General features: G+C 43.1%; 1 protein-coding gene across 2 annotated transcripts in view; it reads right to left on the bottom strand.

The window, feature by feature from the left end:
• spock3 (SPARC (osteonectin), cwcv and kazal like domains proteoglycan 3) overlaps positions 1 to 17,851 on the bottom strand; it is a 29,440-nt gene extending 11,589 nt beyond the window's left edge. Inside the window, exons 1-4 of one of the 2 annotated variants that reach the window (XM_017461490.3) lie at positions 17,554 to 17,851; positions 17,288 to 17,416; positions 4,502 to 4,541; positions 3,061 to 3,163 (exon numbers count right to left, since the gene is read on the bottom strand). In XM_017461490.3, the coding sequence (XP_017316979.1) occupies positions 3,061 to 3,163; positions 4,502 to 4,541; positions 17,288 to 17,416 (272 nt within the window). In that variant the 5' untranslated portion in view covers positions 17,554 to 17,851. The remainder of the gene's footprint in view (positions 1 to 3,060; positions 3,164 to 4,501; positions 4,542 to 17,287; positions 17,417 to 17,553) is intronic. The other variant, XM_017461491.3, reaches the window with a different exon arrangement.
• Between the last annotated feature and the right edge of the window lie 6,380 nt (positions 17,852 to 24,231).

Here is a 24,231-nt window from a genome sequence, read left to right as displayed (position 1 = left end):
ACTTTAAGATCTAGATTTGAAAACTGAGTTAACCACGTAAACTTTCTCTTTTCATTCTCTTGGGGCATTCTGTCCGCTGGCCAATCAGCATCCAGGATGAATATGCAAAATAGCATGTCCAATGAATATCCACGTTCTACCTTCTAAGATTTGTTGTAGATGCTTGATGAAAGTAATCAAAAGTATGCGCGCACCAGAAAGCACACCAGATAAACCAGCTGAAAGATTCAGCCAGTGCGAAGTATTGCCAACTTCTTGCCTTGTATTCTGCTATTCCCGTGTCCGCTAAACCCTTGCCTTGTTGTTCGACTATTCTTTGGAGTTGCCCTTTGTTTAGTCTATTTGTGAATTTCTTGTTTTGACTAGTTTTTGGATTCTGTCTTGGATTTTGTAAATAAACCTCCTTTACATGGATCTCCTGTAAGTTCCTATTCCATATTGGTAATAAATAAATGACCCACGTGTAATATTTTTATCTCATTTGTTTCATTGGGTTCTCGTTGTCTACTTTCAGGAAATCTGATGATGTTTTAGGTCGTATTTATCATCAGAAATATAGAAAATTCTTTCAAGCACCACTCTATTCAGCATCTACTGAGATTGATGGATTGATTCCTTTTTTGAGAAGCTGCTCGAAAGGACATAAACAATATTTTGAGCTCACAGAATAATATGCGCTTGGCCAGATACGAGTAAGTGCACCAAAATCTCAAAATGGTGCATCAGGCTGAACATTATAATACTTCAAATGCCAAAAAGTCACAGAAAGCCCAGATCTATAAACAAAACAACAACAACAACAAAAAAAAAACACTTTAGAGTGCTCACATGCCGTGCTGCCATTCCAATTAGCTAGCTATCTAGGCAGTTTACAGCTAGTAAACGAGCCTGCATTTGTCACAGGTCTTAGTCAGGGTTCATATTAACACACTGTTGGCAATTTGTATGTCACGGTATACAAATACCAACATTAACTGAGTTAGCTAGATAGCTAGTTGCCCATGCAGGTTCTGTGGCTAGCAGTTGCTAGGTTCTATACCCTCCTCAAACGATTTGCCTCCAAATCTGTGGAACTTATTTCCTATCCTATCAAAATTTCACCTTGCGAAGGGTTTTCTCAGGCCACCGCGCGCAGTTCGTCCAAGTCGCAACCTGTACAATCACGTAAAAAAATAATGACGGTTCCTAAATTAGTAGAGCTCGGTCTGTAAATTCTTTACACTTTGCATTTCTCGATTTCCTCGGGGTGACTCTGTGACTCTATTATAAATCTGTAACCGAGATTTCAGCGCTGGTTTGGCGCATCGAGGCTCCTGGAATTGGAACGTGGCTTACCCGGAAGGTTTAGAGCGTTTAACTTTATGCAGTCGTTGTGTCCTTGAGAGAAATCATCTAATCCCGGTGAACCGAATCCTCCGGACGACGATGGGGACACGCCTCCGCTGTGATTCAAAACTTGAATGACACCTTCAAACCTCGAAGCGTTTATTACAGTTCAGGCTGGGTTGTTTTGTTTTTTGGGGTTTTTTTTCTTTCTGTGTCAGAGCATACTTCTTTGTAGATTACGGTATTTTTCTTTTAGAAAGAACACGCTCTCTTGTCTGCAGAAGAACATGTGGAGCTGCTCTTATTGTCTTCCAGAGCACATACGCTACTCGCACGTCGTCAAATGAAGCCCATTCGCTTAAAGATAATGTATGCTAATCAGAGGTGCTGCAGTGTTCTGCCGCACGCAGGGATCCACTTCGCCAAACGAATTCAACCTGGAATGTTCCGATGCAAATGCGTTTTTACGCCGTGTTTAAATCCGGCAAAAGCGTTCTGGTGTTAATCAGAGCTTGGTACTATAACGTGTCAAAATTTTTTTTAAAAATTCATGCTTTTACATTGTACCTTAACTTGAACTGAGATGTGTGAACGCTGTCCACATTTTGTAGTGTTACAACCTGGAACTATACGAAACTATGAATATATTTCACCATAGATCTGTCGACGAAAGAGCCAGTTGAGTGAAACTCATCGGTGGAAACAATCTTAAAAAAAATGTCTAAAACTTCGCCAGCTAAGTGTGTTTTCTTCACCCGGCGAACGGCACGATTCGATCAGGTTCTCGGATAGCTCCGTGCTGTAATCGGTTCAGTTTGTAATCAGACCCCAGCTGTCCGCCATGTTCCTGTAACTCCATTCCAGCTGGAATCCTTTTCCAGACTTTAAAATGCTAGGACTTGAACTTGTGCGTAATTGAATTACGGGAAAGTCTGCAGTTGTCAGAAGTAAATGTCAACAACGAGGAAAAAATCCACCATGTGAACCATTTCCCGGGCCATTATACGCCATTGCCTGTGTTGTGTTTTGTAGTCTGGTCTGCACCATTGGTAAGTCTTATATTATAAGTATTATACATAATGTCCCAAAAGTCTCCATACATAGGGGAAATGAACACTTTTAGCAAAATGCCTTAGTGTGTGTGTGTGTGTGTGTGTGTATATATATATATATATATATATATATGAGAGAGAGATATTGATAAAACAATTAGCAGAGCAGCACGCAAAAATACCCTACTGATCCTGCTACCTCCTGTTATGGAGGACTATTTCCATTCCTTCAGCCAATTTTCACTAAATGCTTAAAGCGATGAGACGTGCTGATGATTCAGTCAGCCTTGGAGCCCAAAGATGCTGAAACATGCAATGTCTTGACTTTGGAGTCCATGATTGTAATCATATACATTGGGGAAATTTACAATGATACAAAAAACCTGTTCCATTGATAAGCTCAGGATTAGACAAAGAACATGAATTAACCCATGTTTAATACAACAAATGTCGTAATGTTTTGTAAGAGAAACAATATTTTCACTCAATCCGATGCACATCCAACTAAATAAATAAATAAATATATGTATGTATGTATGTATAACTGTGGAAACAAAGCCCTGGGAGTAACTGTGAGACATATGATCTGGATATTTGTTGGTAAACTGAGAGCTAATCATTCTGGTTCTAATCCACTGTGATCTATAGCTTGGGCTTTAAGCCTGGAACCGATGGTCGTTACCTCGTCTGGCTAACGCAGGTCGGCGTTTTGTTGTCGTCGGCCACGCACTGCTTGTGTCGGCCACATTTGATCTTTAAGCAGGGGTCTTTGGCAGGATCCAGAGCTACCTCACACACACACACACACACACACACACACACACACACACACACACGAAAGAAAAGAGATAACACCAAAGATAATTTGATTCATGCACTTTTCATATCAATAACTGTTGAAGAGACTGTACATTTAATGGTGAAATAATAATGGTGTATTATTAAAATAAAGCATCTCATGTATTAGTGAACGTACTATGAGAAGAGAGACAACATTTCTTTAAAATGATACGAGGCTAACACACACACACACACGTGCGCACACACACACACTTTGAATGGTCTCTGACCTCACGGTTAAGAGTCTTAGCGAAATCCAGCACTGGCTTCAGCAGATTATTCAAACCTAATCTCCTCACCATGCTTTAATTCCATTGTTTTAGTGCCTTTGTGTGTGTGTGTTTGTGTGTGTGTGTGTGTGTGTGTGTATGTGGTTCCTGTACAATCACTAATAACCTTAGCTTGATTTCGGGGAACACATGATTTCAAGTCACGTCACATCATCATCGTACAAACTAAACAACACTAATTAGCATCCACTACGACGCGCACGTCGCTGTGCGATCCCACTCAGCTAGTTTAGCTAGTTAGCTAGTTTAAATTTGAGATGCTAGACTCATTTTGTTCGGATGCTACTGAGGCCGGAGTTCAACATGGCAAGACTCCGCTATAGAAACAGCATCCACTATCCAAGAAAGGCCACTCATTGAGCCACTCGTAGAGCTATGCGTCCATAACCCTTTACTGCGCGGTGTTGCCATACGGCAACAATTCAACCATCTCCAATTTGTTTGATAGGCAAGAATACAAAACTAGTATCTTCCTATATAAATGGAAAAGGTGGGCTTTAACTTCGACGTAACAAAAAACGCCATGTCACATGACCAGGAAGTGCTGTTTGCTAGGCTTCTCTAATAGTAGCGAAGAATTAAATCCAAAGTCAAAGCCCGCCTTTTCCGTTTATATAGGAAAATACTAGTTTTGTCTTATTGCCTATCAAACAAATTGGAGATATACATTTTGTGTTATTTTGGACTATGTTAAAATTATATTAGCGTTTTTGATCAAACAGCTTTTTTAAAAAAAATTTCTCATTTGTAAGTCGCTTTGCATAAAAGCGTCTGCTAAATGAATAAATGTAAATGTAAACAGCAAGGCCCTAATGTGTACAGCTTAAAATCCAGAACGAAATCTGATTGGCTAAAAGCCACTCGGAGATAATGCTTCCTCGAAAGCATGCCCGGACTGTTTAAACTATTATACATCATACTAATTGCGCGTTTGTGCTTAAACGATGCGTTTGTGTAGCCATGATGATGAACCGTTGAGGTCGTCTCATGCACCTTGATCAAGCGGCTTCCCGGGGTTCCACGATCCGGGCTCCTGAAACACACATCGATATTAGGTGACGGTTTGCACTGTAATAGTGGTGTTCAGTATTATTATCCTTGCATCTTACATATTCCAAAGCAAAGCACATTTTTATACAAACCTCTACTTCCTGATAGTATAGGAAGCGTTAGAGAGAAACAAATAAAGACGAATATTAGTGAGATACACACGCAGGACATCGGTAACTGATATACACACTTCCACCCACACAAGCTGCGTCTCCAAGCACGGCTGTTAACGAGCTTGCGTTCGAGGCGAGCGTGTTCTTTATTGATTCTGTCACTTCTGAGTCCCGTCATCGCGAAGCCCCGAGAGCGATATTTCTGTCCTTTCTGATCGTTCCATATGACATTCCACATGCTGAGAGAAACGCACACATACGCTGTGCGAGAGAGACGTTAAAATAGAACAGCTGGATTGCTCAGCCGGCGGTTCGGCAACTGAAAACAGACGTGCCTTTTTACTTCGTCTGTCAATGATAGTAAAGGCTAGGTTGATGAGATCGTGTGTGTACTAGGCCATGACTCGATCGCACGCCCTAACTGTTGTTGATTGATAATATCATCGCATGTTGCTTTAAGAGGGGGGGTCTGGGGGCGTGGCCAGACATACATGACGCATGTCGTGTACACGTAACATCATCACGTCGGAAAAATACCAGAAGCTGGTTTAAGCTCTCACGCACAGTTGCTGTTATAGGAAATGAACCCATTCTGAATCCGAACCAATCAGAATCAAGCATTTCACATTACTGTTGTATAAATAAAGCCAGTGGTGGCTTGGCAGTTAAGGCTCTGGGTTACTGATCGGAAGGTCGGGGGGGAGTTCAAGCCTCAGCACTGCCAAGCTGCCACTGCTGGGCCCTTGAACAAAACCCTCTCTGCTCCAGGGGGCGCCGTATCATGTCTGACCCTCCGCTCTGACCCCGACTTCCTAACATTCTGGGGTATGTGAAGAAAAAGAATTTCACTGTGCTGTAATGTATCCGTCACCAATAAAGACTCGTTATCATACCAAGGTCACGAGGCGTAAACAACAACGAATAAAACGGTGTATATTTGTGACAGCCAGTTTTCCCTGACACAAAGTTTCTGCGTAGTTCTGTATAAAATTTATTTATTTATTTATTTATTTTAAAGTTAGTCTCGCCTCCTATCTATACTGTTATGTTTTCAGATTGCTCGTACGCTTTTCCGTCCGGCATCACTGTCATCTGTGTTCTTATTTATTTATCGTGCGGCCCGTGCACATTACGGCGAGGTTTGTCTCGGGCTGAACCTGATAGCTTTACGCTGAGGCAGCAGTGCTTCCCGTCATTTATTTATAGAGACTTATTACAAATGTTTCACGGCCAATATGCAATACGAGCGATGTGATCCCGTATTAATGTTTTCCTTGAAACGGAACGGCATTGATTTTAGCAAGAGAGCATTTTGCCTCAAAAGCATGTTCGCAGTGGAATCAATTTCAGGAACGGTAAATCCTACACGTGTATCATTTCTGGACTGTATTGGGGGTTTTATGCTCTTTAAGTCTAAGTTGATCCAGTTTAACTTTAAAAAAAAAAAAAAAAAAAAACCAACTATTAAACTATTGTGTTCATTTGTACGTTGGTGGCGACTTAAACTCATATTAATTTGAACTTCGTATTGGTATCTGCTATCGGTATAAGAAGTACAGCACGTTTTATACGTCGTTGCCGTCCCTTTTTAAGTGGCCGAAAGTGATTGGACAGCTGGCTGCTCAGCTGTTCCATGCCCGGGTGTGTGTTATTCCTGATTTCTAGCGTGGGATTTCAGGTGTGGTGTTTGCATTTGGGATCTGTTGCGGTTCACGCTCAATATGAAGTCCGAAGAGCGTTCACTGCCGGTAACGCAAGCCTCCAGACTGAAAAACCCAAACAAACCCCTCGGAGAGACTGCGTAAAACTCTAGGCGTTGCCCAATCGACTTTCTGGTACAGTTCTAAAAAAGAAAGAATGCACCGATGAGCTCAAAATCATAGAAAGCCCCAGAAGACCAGGTGGGTTTATTTTTTTTTCCCCTTCGGTGTAGCTTGTACGTTACATAGAGTGGTGCTTGAAGGTTTGTGAACCCTTTAGAATTGTCTATATTTCTGCACAAATATGGACCTCGGAAGGACCTCGGGAAAAGAGTTGTCGAAGCTCATCGGGCTGGAAAAGGTTCCAAAAGCATCTCTAAAGGGTTTGGACTCCACCGATGTACGGTCAGACATGTTGTGTAGAAATGGAGGGAATTTAAGACCGTCTCCAGGAGCGAAGACCAACAAAGATCACTCCAAGAGCGAGACGTGTAATAAATAGTCCACGAGCTCACAAAGGAACCCTGGGTCACTTCTAAACAACTAAACACCTCTCTCACATTGGCTAGTGTTAATGTTCATGAGTCCACCATCAGGAGAACACCGAACAACAATAGTGTGCATGGCAGGGTTACAAGGAGAAAGCCACTGCTCTCCAAACAGAACATTGCTGCCCATCTGCAGTTTGTTAAAGATCACGTGGACAAGCCAGAAGGCTATTGGAAAAAATGTTTTGTGGATAGATGATGGAACAATGAATTCTGAATTACACCAGCGAATTCTAAAGGAAATGAATGTCAGGACATCTGTTCATGATCTGAATCTGAAGAGAAAGTGGGTCATGCGGCAAGACAGCGATCCTAAACACACGAGTCGTTCTACCAAAGAACGGTTAAAGAAGAGTAAAGTGAACGTTCTGGAACGGCCGAGTCAACGTCCTGACCGTAATCCAATAGAGATGTTGTGGAAGGACCTGAAGCGAGCAGTTCATGTGAGGAAACCCACCAACATCCCAGAGTTGAATCTGTTCTGTACTGAGGAACGGGATGAAACTCCTCCAAGACGATGTGCAGGACCGATCGACAGACACCGCAAACGTTTAGCTGCAGCTATTGCAGCACAAGACGGTCACACCACTGAAAACAAACGTTCACATGCTTTTCTACACCGCTCAGAGATGTAACATCGGATCATTTCCCTCAATGAATAAATGACCGAGTGTAATATTATTATCTCATTTGTTTAAGTGGGTTCTCTTCATCGACTTTTAAGTCATATTTATGCAGAAATGTAGAGAGATTCAAGTGAAAAGCGTTCAGGCGTTGCTGCATGACAGGCAGTTTTATTGACTTCTCGAGCCCTGTGTGGGTTCACAATGCAACGGGAAGCAAAAACTACAAAGAGAGTCTCTAAATATGGCATCGCTGCTTCAACGTTGCTACATCTGACTGGAAATAACACCGAGCAATAACCTTGAAGTGTTGAGGTGCCTCACTACATACATACAGAGAGAGAGAGAGAGAGAGAGAGAGAGAGAGAGAGAGAGAGAGAGAGAGAGAGAGAGAGAGAGAGAGAGGTGAAGTGAAAGGATGGGATGATTTGTTTAACCTGCCTTGCAGACAGGACACTTTATCCTAATGGAACAGAACACACACACACACACACACACACACACACACACACACACTCCTGAGGATTATTTCCGTCTCAGCACTGTAAATTATCATTGCATTATGCTTTTTATGAGCACTTTAATAACACATGCAAAACAGAGATGATTGATCCTTTCTTTGAGGAACGTTCTAGAAGTAGTACGTAAATAAAAGATAAGCCGAGAGATCAATTCATTCTACAGACTGTGTGTGAGATGATGTGAGAGAGATAAGACACTCGGCAATTCACACAACACACGTATTTTTTTTTAAAAGTCTGTAAAGAATAGACACAGGAACTGAGAATTAGACCACTGAGGCATTAATCATTCACAATACACCATTAACACCGCAGTGAATTTACACTCCTACTGTACGTCTCTCTCTCTGTCTCTCTCTGTCTCGCTCTCTCTCTCTCTCTGTCTCTCTCTGTCTCGCTCTCTCTCTCGCTCTCTGTCTCACCTTCTGTTGATGTTTCACCTCTCTCACACTCGTCTTTCTCTCTGCTTGTCTGTCACACCGTCTTTTCTGCCTGTCACTCTTACCATATGTCTTCCTCTCTGTCTGCCTCTCATCTTCCGTCTTCCTCTCTGTCTGCCTCTCTCATCTTCTGTCTTCCTCTCTGTCTGCCTCTCATCTTCCGTCTTCCTCTCTGTCTGTCTCTCATCTTCCGTCTTTCTCTCTGTCTGCCTCTCTCATCTTCTGTCTTCCTCTCTGTCTGCCTCTCATCTTCCGTCTTCCTCTCAGTCTGCCTCTCATCTTCCGTCTTCCTCTCAGTCTGCCTCTCTCATCTTCTGTCTTCCTCTCTGTCTGTCTCTCATCTTCTGTCTTCCTCTCTGTCTGCCTCTCTCATCTTCTGTCTTCCTCTCTGTCTGTCTCTCATCTTCTGTCTTCCTCTCTGTCTGCCTCTCTCATCTTCTGTCTTCCTCTCTGTCTGCCTCTCATCTTCCGTCTTCCTCTCTGTCTGCCTCTCTCATCTTCCGTCTTTCTCTCTGTCTGCCTCTCTCATCTTCTGTCTTCCTCTCTGTCTGCCTCTCATCTTCCGTCTTCCTCTCTGTCTGTCTCTCATCTTCTGTCTTCCTCTCTGTCTGCCTCTCTCATCTTCCGTCTTCCTCTCTGTCTGCCTCTCATCTTCCGTCTTCCTCTCTGTCTGTCTCTCATCTTCCGTCTTCCTCTCTGTCTGTCTCTCATCTTCCGTCTTCCTCTCAGTCTGCCTCTCTCATCTTCCGTCTTTCTCTCTGTCTGTCTCTCATCTTCCGTCTTCCTCTCTGTCTGTCTCTCATCTTCCGTCTTCCTCTCTGTCTGCCTCTCTCATCTTCCGTCTTCCTCTCTGTCTGCTTCTCTCATCTTCCGTCTTTCTCTCTGTCTGCCTCTCATCTTCCGTCTTCCTCTCTGTCTGCCTCTCTCATCTTCCGTCTTTCTCTCTGTCTGCCTCTCATCTTCCGTCTTCCTCTCTGTCTGCCTCTCTCATCTTCCGTCATCCTCTCTGTCTGCCTCTCTCATCTTCTGTCTTTCTCTCTGAATGTCAATCCTCACTCTCTCTTTCTCTCGCCTCTCACCCGCGTTTCCCTCTCTCCCTCCCCAGGTCTCTCACCTTCTGACTCTCCCTGTCTCACCCTCTGTTGTTCTCTAATCTGTTCCATGTATAGCTGTCTGTTTTTCTCTGTCTGTTTCTCTAACCCCCCCCCACCAGTCTCTCTCCCATCATCTGTCTCTCTCACATTGGAACTGTCCCTCTCTTCACCCCATCTTTGTCAGTAACTGTCTGTCCCTGTTTGTCCAGGGCTTTGTTTGTGAGTCTGACAATAAAGCTGTCTCAGTATAAATCCATCTCTCTCTCCCTCTCTCTCTCTACCTTATCTGTCTATTAGGCTGCCAGCCTGCATTCCATTAAGACAAAAATAATGGCGTACACACAAAAGCAGAGATACAGACAAACAGAAAAAAAAACTACGGATAAAGAATGAGAGACCGATAGAAAGAGCTCGAGGCAGAGAGTGAGTTCTATACTCAACATCTAATACGATTTCCTTCCTGTTTCTACATACCTCCACGTACAAGCTAGAAAATATTCGGCATGTCACAGCATTCCGTGCGCACTTAATGCACTTATTCATTTCTGACCTTGGGAAAGATCTCGCTGCTGACAGGTTTAAGCTTAAAGCGGCTAGGGTTATGACATAATACACATACTTACAGGAATTCGCCACACACACATTGTAGACTCTGTGTAAATGTTTTACACACACACACACACACACACACACTGCTTTTTACTTGCTTAATGTATTTATAAACACACAACAATTCTTAGCTCTGTAATACACAGTACTGCATGTAGAATCTTGGATAGAAATGGAAGATGGAAGCACTTGGGAGAAGAAGAGTGGAAGGGGCTGGGCTTATCGGAAATGGGTGTGGTTTTCGTGGACCTGGCATTTTTGGGATTCAAACTCGTGATCTCCCAAAGATAGGGCGAACGCTTTTCTGTTGCTCCACTTGGCAGCCATTTTAAATTCACGATTAAGCGGTCATCCACGACTTCCTGTTTCAATGGGGTACAAGTAGGACGTGACGCGCAATCGCACCGAATCGAATTCCCTTAGGCTATCTGTCGAAGATTCGAGAATATACAAATGAAATGAAACAGAAGTGTGTTGACGTTCATAAATCGGGCAACGGCTATAAAAAAAACAGCTGCGTAACGTATGTGATAAAAGACATATCCACTGTTGCACCTGATGGAACACACAGTGAGGCAGAAGTTAGAGAGATAAACCTTTCTACTAGATGCGACTTGGAACTTGGACTGGAACCAGGTACTATGGTCAGATGAGACAAAAATGAAGTTTGGGATCACCATAAAAAAAGAAGAATGGTTATACAGCAGAACCTAATCCCAACCGGTCCGGAGTATGGTGGAGGCGCTGTGATGCTGTGCGGCTGTTTTTCCTCCAAAGACTCTCATGAAGACGCATCGCATCGAGGACTACATAAAGTGCTGGGAGATTTTAAATTAAGATCTGGCTGCCTCTGCCAAGACGTTACAACTGGGTCATGGTTGAATCTTCCAGCGGGACAATGATCCACAATGTCCATCCAAGTCCACGCAATGACAACACAATGACCTGATGACCTGAGAGGTCAGATGATCCACAAGACGAGATCTAGGACCCTGAAGGATCAACAATCGCACCGAGCATTTTTATTTTATTTTTTACCCGCATCTTTACCAAGGATGCCAATAATTACGGCGCTGATTCTACGCCACCCTGTATTTATCCTTTTAATGTCGAACTCAAATGGTGTTAAATCTCTAAATGCCGTATAAATGAGTTTTTAAGTGAACAGGCTGGTTTTAAAGCCCGCATTAATTCGGGCCGTTTCGCCTCGTTTCCAATCGAGCATCTCATTAACGTCGTGTTTAGCGAGAGGATAATCCGCACGCAGCTTCGACTCGTCACTGCTTGGCCTTGAAAGGACACGTGGAGCGGCTCCGCTAATCTTTAACGTGATCTTTAAGCCAGAGAGAGAGAGAGAGAGAGAGAGAGGGGGGGGGGGGGGGATGAGGAAGATATAAGAGAACGTATTGATTAGTCAAAGAATGCATTGGGACGTACGTACGAGCCTTCTGGCAACGCTGCGGAATGCACAAACGGATACGGAGAACGGGAGAGAGGAGGAATGAGAGACAGGAAGACGCAAAGTGGGGGAGAGAGAGAGAAGGATAAAGACTTTTTCAAATTGCATGAGACAGCGTCGGGTGATTTGGCTTTTTCCTGGAAGTACCGTAGCACACCGCCTATGTAATAGTCCAAACCTTATATACACCTCATCACCACTCACACACACACACACACACACACACGCACACACACAGAAACGGAAATGAAAGTCCTCTGGAACAGGAGATATCATCAGGCACTGGGTTCACTGCCGTTAAAAGTCATTTGGCTGTAAGTGTTGAAGGTGGTATATCCAGTTACTGGAACAAGTTTTGTAAAAAAAAAAAAAAAAAAAAAAAACATATAAATTGATGCTTTTATCCTTTAAAATGCTCATTTCTGATCATCTCATTTGCAAGAGTTTCTACTTCCTTCATCTATTTTCCCGGGTCGGAGATAATGGCTATAACCTGAGCACTCATATGAAAAAAGACTTCATGATAGAATTCATTTGAACAGCAAATTTTTTTTAAAAAAAAGCACAGGGTGTACACGGGTACAAAGAAGGGTATCTAAAAAAGAGAAAACTGCAAGGTTGCACGACAGTCATACTGGTAGGGGTGTTTAAAAATGAGCACAGAGAATGCGGAGCAACGAAGTGAGCAGCTAGGGAAAACTGTCGTACGCTTGAGCACTTCGGTTCTGCGAGCACCGAGCGCCTTTAGATTAAACGCGCGCTTTAAATAACGTCCGTGACATCTCAGCACCGAGTCCGTTGCTAGCAGTATTTTTCAACGACTATGTTTACATGGACAGCGGTGATCTAATTGTGGACCTTATTCTGAATAAGACAATATTCTGAATAAAGTGTTTACATGGACAGCAGTGATCTAATTATTAACCTTATTCTGAATAAGACGATATTCTGATTAAGGTGTTTACATGGACAGCAGTGATCTAATCATTGACTTTATTCTGAATAAGACGATATTCTGATTAAGGTGTTTACACGGACAGCAGTGATCTAATCATTGACCTTATTCTGAATAAGACGATATTCTGATTAAGGTGTTTACATGGACAGCAGTGATCTAATTACTGACCTTATTCTGAATAAGACGATATTCTGATTAAGGTGTTTACATGGACAGCAGTGATCTAATTACTGACCTTATTCTGAATAAGACAATATTCTGATTAAGGTGTTTACATGGACAGCAGTGATCTAATTATTGACTTTATTCTGAATAAGACAATATTCTGATTAAGGTGTTTACATGGACAGCAGTGATCTAATTACTGACCTCATTCTGAATAAGACGATATTCTGATTAAGGTGTTTACACGGACAGCAGTGATCTAATTACTGACCTTATTCTGAATAAGACGATATTCTGATTAAGGTGTTTACATGGACAGCAGTGATCTAATCATTGGCCGTATTCTGAATAAGACAATATTCTGATTAAGGTGTTTACATGAGTCATTTTTAGAATATTCCTTTCATGTTCCCGTTTTAAATGTTCTAGAACATAGATGGATTAACGGCACACGTCATTACGTCACGGCGCCACGCCTTCCGACGTTCCCTCCAGAAGTTCGTCTTCGTTATGGTACCGTATACAGTTTTGGGTGTTTAAATTTTAATTTGACGAAAGATTCAAGTGCGGTTAATTATCAGTCGTGCTAAACGTGCAAACAGCTTGAACTGCCCAAGCCGCTCGTTCAACACGTGATTGTTTCTATAGTAACAAATGACGCAAGGACGCGTATGGCAGAATTTTAAACCGTGCAGTTCTTGTCGTTAAGGTGACGTGTTCAGTGAGGCCATGTTTGCGCAATATTTACAGAAGGAGTCTCCAGTGTCGATCCTTCGTAGCAATCAAAGGTAGAGCTATAACTTCAGGTTTTCCGCCGTGTGAAAGTCTTCATGGCTTCATGACGTTGCGGTTTCTCCGTAACATCACGAGCTGCACTACTTGTCTTATTCGTTTAAAGAGACGCAAAAAAAAATAAAAGAGTCTGGTGCAGGAACTGAAGGAACTGTTCAAATCTGGTGGCTACTCTTCACACCGGGGCTTGTCACGTCCAGACTTTGATTATTTTCCTATAACAGGAAGCCCCCGAAGTGTTTCATTCTTTACATTGGGTTGTAGGACTCGAGTCCCGTTTTCTGTAGTTGGAAATGTCTCAAACGTATCCGCATTTGTACTTGGACTTGTTTAGGTCTCGGGTATTTGTCTCGCTAAATATGGTCTTGGTCTCTAACGAACGTTTGTAAAAAAAAAATAATGCTTGGGCCAAGAAGTAATACCTTCTTCTAGAAAACGAATCTAATATAATTATCTAATACTAATCTAATCATTGGAACAATGTGTGAATGATGCCAACTAGTGGAGAGAAGTAGTATCATCGGTTGGTGTTCAGCTTATAATTTAAGAACGGGCATTGACACTGGCTGCTAAAAAATTCTGTTTACCAATGGCAGGGTGAGAAACTATGCTGTCTGTAACAAACAGACATATTTTAGCATACATGGAAATTTGTTCTAGCGTATATGAAGTTGAAGTAAAGACTTGGCCTCTAGAAGGATTTGACGGATTTCGGCCTCGATCTTGACTTGGCCTCGCTTTCATCTGGACTCAATATTACCTTGGCCTTGACCCCATTAAGACTGGATCTTGACTCGAGAAAGGTCAGCCCATTCCACAAATACACGCTATTTGTACTTAAAATATTTCGTAAGAAGTGAAGTGGATGATGGGAAAATTTGCATTATGATCTGGCTGGATTTGCAGAGCGCACTTGATACACTAGATCACAAAATTGTGTTAACTAAGCTTAAGGCCATGGCTTTTTGTAGGATAACAATAAAGTGAATTCAGTCGTATTTAACTAATCACACCCAGGAGGGTGGTATGACCCAAATAGGACTTTGTCAGAGCCTAAAATTATGAGATATGAGGTACCACAGGGGGCTTCTCTTTTCTCTCTTTTCTTTGCTTGTGTAGGCAATGTGTGTGTTTTTATTTATTTGTATATATATATATATATTATATATATTTGCAATATGCTATATCTAATATGGATAAAGCAGTTGAAAAATCCTCAGTGCAGAATTTCAAATAATTGGTAACAGATTATCTCTCTGTCGAGGGAGAACTGAAACCTTTCTTTGTGTCTCTAAAATAAAACTAGGTGAATCATCCGAATTAAACGGGGAAACTTGGGGGGGAAATCTCATTACCACAAAAACCAATCTATATGATATTGGCTGTGAATTAGGCAGGGATTAATCAGGGGAAAATAGGGCTTTAAAAGCCTGTAGATTCATAACACGATCTAGGAAAGTCTACATTTATCAAAGAGAGGCACCTTTTGGATAGTTCGACCAAAAAAAATGGATATTTTTGGATTGTTGTATTGTTTTAAAATGAGTAATTGACTCCCAGGCTATAATTTCTACCAGACTGTTCTGTTATCCAAGTGATCTTTTTAGTCCATGTCACAACGTCATTGAAAACGACGTAAATGACAGCATGCACTTTTCTCCTTCCCGTGATCGTCGGAAAACCCGGATGATGCAACTTCATGCTGAACGCGTGACTCGCGGAACATTGCGGATATTTCATACGGGTGAGCGTTTTCAGGTAACAGGGCCGAGTGAATGTCGAGGGATTGAAATGTACCATTTTTTTTTTTTATAACCTGTAACGGATGACTGATGGAAAAGGACGTTTTAAAGCACGAGATGTTAAACGGATTCACACGTTAATGCAAAAATAAGACGATTTGTGCGGTATTTTGATGACTACAGGACAGTTTACGGTGAAAGTGGAGTGGGACTGGAAAGAATGCGGTTTTCTGAATGCCCCCCCCCCCCCCCCCCCCCCAGATTGGAGGAAACCAGGTACAATGATGATCTATTTTATATAAAATATATATGTAAATATATATATATATCTTTTTGATAGATTTTTTTTTTTTTGCTTTTGTACTTTTTTTAATTACTTTTCAAAACTTTTGTGATTTTTTACTTTTATAAAACTATATAACGGACAGGTGTGGAACATGAATGATCGAAAATGTTTCTGAACACTATAACTACGTCGAACAAGAGAACTAGGCTGTAATAGCGTCAATTATTTTACACGTGAGACATGATGCGTTCCATCCGTCTTGCGTTCTACAAACATTCGCGTACTAATGATATAAATGTGGACGAAGGGTGCGTCTCGAGATCCTTGACGTTGTTAAATCTCGGGCTCTCGGCCGATCACCGGACAGAGCGGACGCAGAGAGAGGTGCGAGTGCAGCGGGAAAGCAAGACCTCACGCTTGCAGGACAGTGCCCATGTACTGCCGACATTTGGGAAGTCGCTAGGCGCTTTTTTTGCACAAAAATAAAAAAGTCACTACAGGGGTCTGAAAAGTGGCTAAGTCGCCAACACTGACAGTTAGATCAAAGGCAGGCTAAGCTCCGCCCAGCAAAAAGAAAACACACAGGGAGAGGGAATGCGGGGTTTTTCATTTACGCACATTCTATTTGAAATTTGAAATAAAATACACCGAGTCCCCAAATGATGCTCTGTCTGTGTTTATTTTTTCTCGACAACAAGTTTGCGCCCCCCCTTCCGATCTCTTCATCATTTTATTACAAAATCGATTTAAAAAATCATTACATCGCAGGATACTAAACTGTGTCCTGCAAATTGTTTACATATGCGTCTTTTCCCTTTAGAACAGTAACATGCAGAGGGGACGTTTAGCCGTGTGGAACTCCCCAAAAGTTACTGGCGTTCAAGCAGGGGTGAGTCGCGGCTGTCAATGGAGCATCGAAAGGGAAACCGACATTGACAAGGGCACGGTAGTTGCCAGATTTTCCAAAGAAAAGGCGAGGATGATGAAGCTTTAAATAGCCGAAATGACGTTAGTTGTGTAGCCTATAACCTGCTGAACGCCTTTACTGTCTTATATTCGTGCATATTTATTTGTACATGTAATATCAGTGGGTTGCCAGGTGAACGGGCAGATTGATGTATTTCTTTGGAGGAAAAAAAAATAGATTTCTCTTGATATGTACTTTATAAAACTAGTATCGTCACTCGGAAACTCTCCAAAAGTAAGTAAAAGTAAAGTGTTAGGAACATTTTTAAGGTAATGAGTCGGACAAAACACGTACATGTTAATGTATGTAATGTCTAAACAACAGCCTGGCGTCACCTCAGCGTTAGGTTCATGGCTGTAAACGTCTTATCGTCTAACAGGATATTTAGAGGAAATAAATCTCAGTGGTAGGTGTTAATGCCATTAACCAGCCAGTTAGCTAACCACCTCAGCTGTTTTAAAGCCTACAGAAACGGAATCAGAGGGTGAGTGAGCCTCATTCTGCTGCTGTAGCTCACAGCGTGACGTAGGAAACACAAACACATACACGCGCGCGCGAATACGCGCGCACGAATAGGCACACGCGCGCGAGCACATGCATACATACATACATATATACATATACACGGGCACACGGAAACCCGAGGCTGTTAGAGTCGTGATATATCTCTATATCTCTGTATATTTTGTTTTTAAATAAAAGCGAAACTCACGTCACGGAATTTGTCCCATCGAGCCGTCAGCCATTTGTCGTCTAGAAAATTGCCGTTGTCTTGGCGGGCGGCCGCTCCGGTGATCACCGCCGCGCACACGCACACGAGCAGCATGACGGCGCGGAGCATCTGCGGAAAGGGGGAAACAAAACAACACACACGCGCGCGCGCGCGCACACACACACACACACACACACACACTGAGACGCTGCTGCCGCTAAAAATAAACAAAAATCCTGAAGAGAAAAAAATGAATCATTCTTTACCGCGTCACCTTCAGAAAAGGGACTCAGAGCTGTCGCGTGAAGCTGCGCGCACCGAGCCGTTACTGCTCTCTCTCTCTCTCTCTCTCACACACACACACACACTCTCTCTCTCTCTCTCTCTCTCTCTCTCTCTCTGTTCCCAATAGAGCAATCCGTTCCTTGTCACCTTCAGCACGAGGGCACGAGCGCTGTCGCGCGCTACTTCTCTCTGCCTCTGTTTCTGCGCACTGAGCGTATGTTCATGAAGGCGGATGCTCTCTCTCTCTCTCTCTCTCTCACTCTCTCAGCGCCGTCCTCTCTCTCTCTCTCTCTCTCTCTCTCTCTCTCTCTCTCTCTCTCTCCCTCTCTCTCTCTCTCTCTCACTCTCTCTCAGCGCCGTCCTCTCTCTCTCTCTCTCTCTCTCTCTCTCTCTCTCTCTCTCAGCGCCGTCCTCTCTCTCTCTCTCTCTCTCTCTCTCTCTCTCTCTCTCAGCGCCGTCCTCTCTCTCTCTCTCTCTCTCTCTCTCTCTCTCTCTCTCTCTCTCTCTCGGTGCCGCCCTCTCTCTCTCTTTCTCTCTGTGTCCCCCTCTCTATCCTTTTCTCTCTCTTTCTGTCAGCGCTGTCCTCTCTCTCTCTCTGTGTCCCCCCTCTCTCAGCACTGCCTCTCTCTCTCTCTCTCTCTCTCTCTTTCTCTCTGTGTCCCCCTCTCTCTATCTTTTTCTTTCTCTTTCTGTCAGCGCTGTCCTCTCTCTCTCTCTCTGTGTCCCCCCTCTCTCAGCACTGCCTCTCTCTCTCTCTCTCTCTCTCTCTCTCTCTCTCTCTCGGTGCCGTCCTCTCTCTCTCTTTCTCTCTGTGTCCCCCTCTCTATCTTTCTCTCTCTCTTTTTCTCTGTCTCTCTCTCTCTGTGCCCCAGCCCCCCTCTCTCTCTTTCTCTCTGTCCCCCCTCTCTCTTTCTCTCTCTCTTTCTCTCTATGTGTCCCCTCTCTCTCTCTTTCTCTCTCTCTTTCTCTCTGTGTGTCCCCTCTCTCTATCTTTCTCTCTCTTTCTCTCTGTGTGTCCCCTCTCTCTATCTTTCTCTCTCTCTCTTTCTCTCTCTCTTTCTCTCTGTGTCCCCCCTCTCTCTATCTTTCTCTCTCTCTCTGTCTCTCTCTCTCTGTGCCCCCTCTCTCTATCTTTCTCTCTCTCTCTCTCTCTCTCTCAGCGCTGTCCTCTATCTCTCTCTTTCTGTCTCTGTCTCTCTGCCCCCCCCCCCCCCCCCCCCCATCTTAGTGCCTTTCTCTCTCTCCCTCTCTCTCAGAGCGCCGTGACCCTGTTCTTCCAGCAGAGCGTGAAACCCGGATGATTTCCTAGAGCTGCTCCCTGTTCATTCACCTACCGGACATCTAAATCCAATCATCATCATCATCATCATCATCATCATCATCATCATCATCATCATCCAGACTAATAAACAAATAAAATTATCCTGGAAGTCACCGTGTCCCTTCCTCTTGTTCAGCTCCTGTATCACGCATACACGTTTAAATCCAGAATCACTGATACAACCGACGGGCTGTTTGTGCATCGTTTTGTTTTCATTCATTTGTTAAATTCTTCGATTTCTCTTCAGCAAGCGCTTTACCCAGGTCAGGGGTGCACTGGATCCAGAGACCGGATCTCGGGAAGACTTGGGAGCGAGACGCAGGAAGGACACCGTGCACACACACACACACACACACACACACACACACACACACACACACTTCACACCTGGATCCCAGGTGTGTTTTGTTCTGTGCGCTTTTGTTTATTATTACGTGCTTGTGCAGTCTCCGCCTCTGCACCGTCATTGGTCCGTTACCGTCTATACTCACCTGCTCTGTGTTAACTGTGTGATCCGTAGCCTCTTGTGTGTTACTGTCCGTCGCGAAGCCTTGCCAATTGTATCATGCAGCTATTATATTAAAAAATTAACAAACAAACAAACAAATAAATAAGCCATTAAGTTTCCTTATGGGTTCTGAGATTAAGGCTAGATCTAGGTGTAGTATAGCATTAATTAGCTGTATTAATAATTATATCAGTGGAAGGTCTTCACAAGGATAGTAAGTCAAACGTGTGTGTGTGTGTGTGTGTGTGTGTGTGTGTGCATTTTAAGAGGTGTTAGCCTTTGATCCTGGAGTTAATGGCTGTTCCTTGAAAATCTTTCAATCAGACTGCCAGACCAAATGGATTTCCTCTTAGACACACACACACACACACACACACACACACACACACCCCCACACACACACACAGCGCGCTAAACTGCCAGAAAATGTGTGTGTAAAGACTGCATAAAACAATTAAGAGTCCATTTTCCGAAGCTGTGAGGAGACAGAAAGCGAGATTATGTGAGACTAGTGGAGCAGCGATGATAAGCGTGGCCATTTTAAAAGCCACTTTGGCGTCGCTGTGCGGTGCTTCTGACTGCGAGACGGGAAAAACACAAAAATTCGATGGAAGTCATCAAGTCAATGGAGCGAGCGTTTCATTTTGCGCGTAATATAGGAAATTTAATACCAAAAAAAAAAAAAAAAAAAAAAAAATAGTGTGCATAATTTGGAGAAATGTCTCGAGGCAATTTAAGAGCAGAGAATCGAACACCTTGCAGGAAAGACCTCTCCGAGTACAAGGAGCGAACACGACGCTACACACGGCAGGATTCTTCGCTCCGTGTCTCTTTGGGAATCTTAAAGCGTTTAAATAGAACCCTACCTCGGTGTTTCCCTTTCTGAGGAAGGAAACGAAGACCCTTGACTGACCAGATAAACCTTCGAGGGACCGTATAGTGTGTGTATACGCAGTAGAATTGTCCGGAATAAATGTATAGCAACACTCTACTAGGACGTTGTGACGTTGTGCTTTCTCGAGCGGGTTATTTTCTTAACATCGTCTTTCAGACACGGTATTAGGACGCAAAGGTTCCTCCGAACCGCGCACAAAGTCCCTCAGGACTCCTCAGAGACGACGGACGACGATCCGCACGCAACGGACCACCGCACGTCCGTTTCCTAACTGGACGTCATACACGTATCGCAAGATATAGAGTTCGGTTTGATCGAATCAGAAGTCGGATGTTAGTCAATAACGTTTAAATATTGAGTATTCCGTTCGTCCTTCGCCGCCTTGTTTTTGCCGGTTTGGAAAGTTTCTCGTCAGATCGCGACGCCTTCGGGGGAAAATCCGGCTCCCGGAGTCTACATCGCTCGTATTGACTCGATCCCGCCGCCCTCCGAAGGCCCGTCTGATGCACTTCCCTCGAGCTGATTGAAGTAGCCAAGCGGCTCGTGTTTAAAAACGACCTTTAGGAACCGTTTTTAGTACCTGTCATGACAATAAGGACCATTTTTTCTGTCATTTTCATACACTCGGGAATGTTTACACGGAATGAATAATGCATGGATCACACACACAGAGAGAGAGACACACACACACACACAATAGTGAAGATCTGGCTATGGGTCCCTCTGCATTATTTAAAATGCCATTAAAAATGCAAGATTGGGTTTGAGATGTAGACACACACACACACACACACACACACACACACACACAAGGCGAAATAGCAAGTGTGTGTGTGTTTTGCCTACATCTCAAACCCCAGCCTTGTGGGGACCAAATGTCCTCACAAAGTCAGGAATATCGGACAAGTGTAAACAGTGCATTAATTGCTTACAGTACATTATTCATTAGGAAGGCCCTCACAAAGTAAGAAAAACGTGCGTGTGTGTGTGTGTGTGTGTGTGTGTGTGTGTGTGTGTGTGTGTGTGTGTGTGTTTGAATGCATTTATCTAGAAAAGAGATGTGAGAGCTAGCAAAAGAACAGATGGCACCGCATTCAGCCTAAACAAGAAGTGAAAGATGAACGAGAAGTGAAAAAAATATCTCAAGACGGACAGACGGACACACACACACACACACACACACACGCACACACACCTGTGCAGACATACACAACTTTAGAGACGTAAAAAATTTTGCCCCGAAACTGACAATGAATCAGCAGTTTGTATATTTAGGTAGCAGTCACTGAACATGTTGGGGGATGGAGCTGAGTGGATGAGGCATGAAAAGAAACGGGGGATAAAAGAGTAGAAAGAGAAAGAAGGGATGGTTTTTCAAGACGGACAAAAAACAAAACAAAGTCGGACATGATGAGAGAACAGTCCGTGCACGCCTGCTCACTGTGTGTGTGTGAGAGAGCGATAGAGAGAGAGAGAGAGAGAGAGAGACAGGAGAGAATGAATCTTTAATTAAATCAAGTACCCCTGATGTGACTCAGGCACCGCTGAACATTTGCCGCAATGTGATAATACCCCTCTGTGGTAAGTTGTGTCTCTGTCTTTGCTGAAACGAAATTCAAAACGCATTAAAATGCAAAATGGCCCCGTTACAAGCCGAGCCCGTGTATATCCGCGACCGATCTGGGATCTTCAACGCGAACCCAAACAAACAGAAATCTTCCCGGATGACAGGAAAACCGTACAGGAGCACGATAACGCTGTTTTGGAGAAATAGATTTTCTTCCAATAACATACAGTTTGCTCATCAGTCATAAACACCACTGCAAACGCTGTAGCATTCGCCATTCCACCTCTCGCCGGGACAAAGCCGTGCGTCACCTCCGAATATACCGCAGCCCTTCGAAATTCTTGATTCTGATTGGTCAGAAGGTGTCGATTCATTACACGGATGCGCTCCTTCCGATAGGTTAACGTTTCTATAGTAACAGCTGATTCACAGGCGTTGTGCTAATAATAATCACGTGGAAAAATCGAGTCGTTATTTACCGACGAAACACGTATGCCCGTTGGTATGATACGGTGACGTTTCCGGAAGGAGTTTCCGATGTCGGTGCATTGTAACAATCAGTAGGTTTACACGGACAACAATAATCCGATATTAACCCGATTAAGACGATACTCTTAGATCATTGATGACCTTAATCCGATTAAAGTCACACTCGGAGTAAACACGAATGGAATTAAGGCGTGTGGAGTATTTCCTGTTTTAGTCGCATTACAGACATGTACACACATTAATCACACTATTAACGTCGTGTGGGCGTTTTCACCGCATTGTGCGACAGGACACGGACACACACGGCAGCGCTCGACCGTTTGACGGCAAACGAGAGAGAACGGCTGCGTCCCAAACCGCGTACTTACCTACTATATAGTAGGAGAAATACATGTACCTCGGCTACTATATAGACGGCAAGTATGCGGTTTGGGACGCAGCCCACGGCTTCAAGCAATCGTCTGTTTACACGTACAGCGCGAAATTAAAAATGAAACCCAAAACTGTATACGGTCCCATAACGAAGACGAACTGTATGTCGATACGTGAAATTCTGGACGGCGTGGGGATGTAATGACGCGTGATGTTAATCGGTCTATGTTCTAGAACACGTAAAACAGGAACATGAAAGGAATATTCTAAAAACAACTCATGTAAACACCTTAATCAGAATATTGTCTTATTCAGAATAAGGTCGATAATTAGATTACTGCTGTCCATGTAAACACCTTAATCAGAATATTGTCTTATTCAGAATAAGGTCAGTAATTAGATTACTGCTGTCCATGTAAACACCTTAATCAGAATATCGTCTTATTCAGAATAAGGTCGATAATTAGATTACTGCTGTCCATGTAAACGTAGTCAGTGCTGGTTTCTGCCCCTGGAGAACAGAGGAACTTTACGCAATAACATATGGAATTAAAATTTGTGGCAAAAGTATTGAACGTAACTTTTTAAGAAACGACTCTCTGAACACGTGACAGAAATTTAACGTGGTCTTCAAATAAACAACATTCGTTGCTAACAGTTTTCTAAGCTTTCTTTTCGCTAGTTACGGTGTACGAACGCGCCGCCAGACCAGAGTTTTCGTTTTTATGCTGCGCAAGTTTACGTTCGCAATTCTGGCACAAACCTCACGTGTGGGCGGGGCTTAACTGCGATTTACTCTCACTGGGTAGTGAGATTTGGATGGACAGCTCCCTTATCTGGAAATAGAGACTTCAGCGGCATGAAGTTTGGTGAGCGTTCTGAATGCGGTTCTCTGTATATTGCACCAGCTTATATTGTAAATACGATTTATTCCTCATCTAATATACAGCACGATCATGTCACTTCCTGTCAGGGACATTCGTTGTGGGTGTTTTCACAACTTTTGGTAATTCTCTTCCGCATTAAGTAAAGCCGTATCAGCCAATTAGAAATTAACATAGTGTAAAATCATTACAGTTAAATGTATCAGTTGATTAATAACTGAGAGCCAATGACAATGAATTAAAAAAAAACTTGCAGGCAAAAAAAAAGCTAATTAGCCAGTAGTTACTGCATTAGCTTGTTCACATTCGTTTTAATTTATTGCCTTTATGATCACTTGGAAGTGGCATTTTTTAAGCAGGTGGATTTCAGTAGCGCTACAATGTCGCCCTCTGCCGGTGAAAGTCGCGACATTACAGTTCCTAAAGTGCTGTTCACGTTTTCTGCCGCTAGATGTCGCTTTAAATGGATTTATTTACTGAACTGAAAAAAACAACTACTAGCAGACATTTTGTAGCAGTCTATAAAATAATAAAACTTTCGTAATTACAGACTTTTCTTTCTTTTTTCTTCTTCTTTTTCTTGGCCAAAGACCATTTTTAATAGATTTGGAAACCCAGATTTT

The sequence above is a fragment of the Ictalurus punctatus genome, chromosome 29, assembly GCF_001660625.3.
Source record: "Ictalurus punctatus breed USDA103 chromosome 29, Coco_2.0, whole genome shotgun sequence".
NCBI classification, from domain to species: domain Eukaryota; kingdom Metazoa; phylum Chordata; class Actinopteri; order Siluriformes; family Ictaluridae; genus Ictalurus; species Ictalurus punctatus.
Note: the sequence above shows the minus strand (reverse complement) of the source record. Positions and strands in the feature narration are given on the sequence as shown.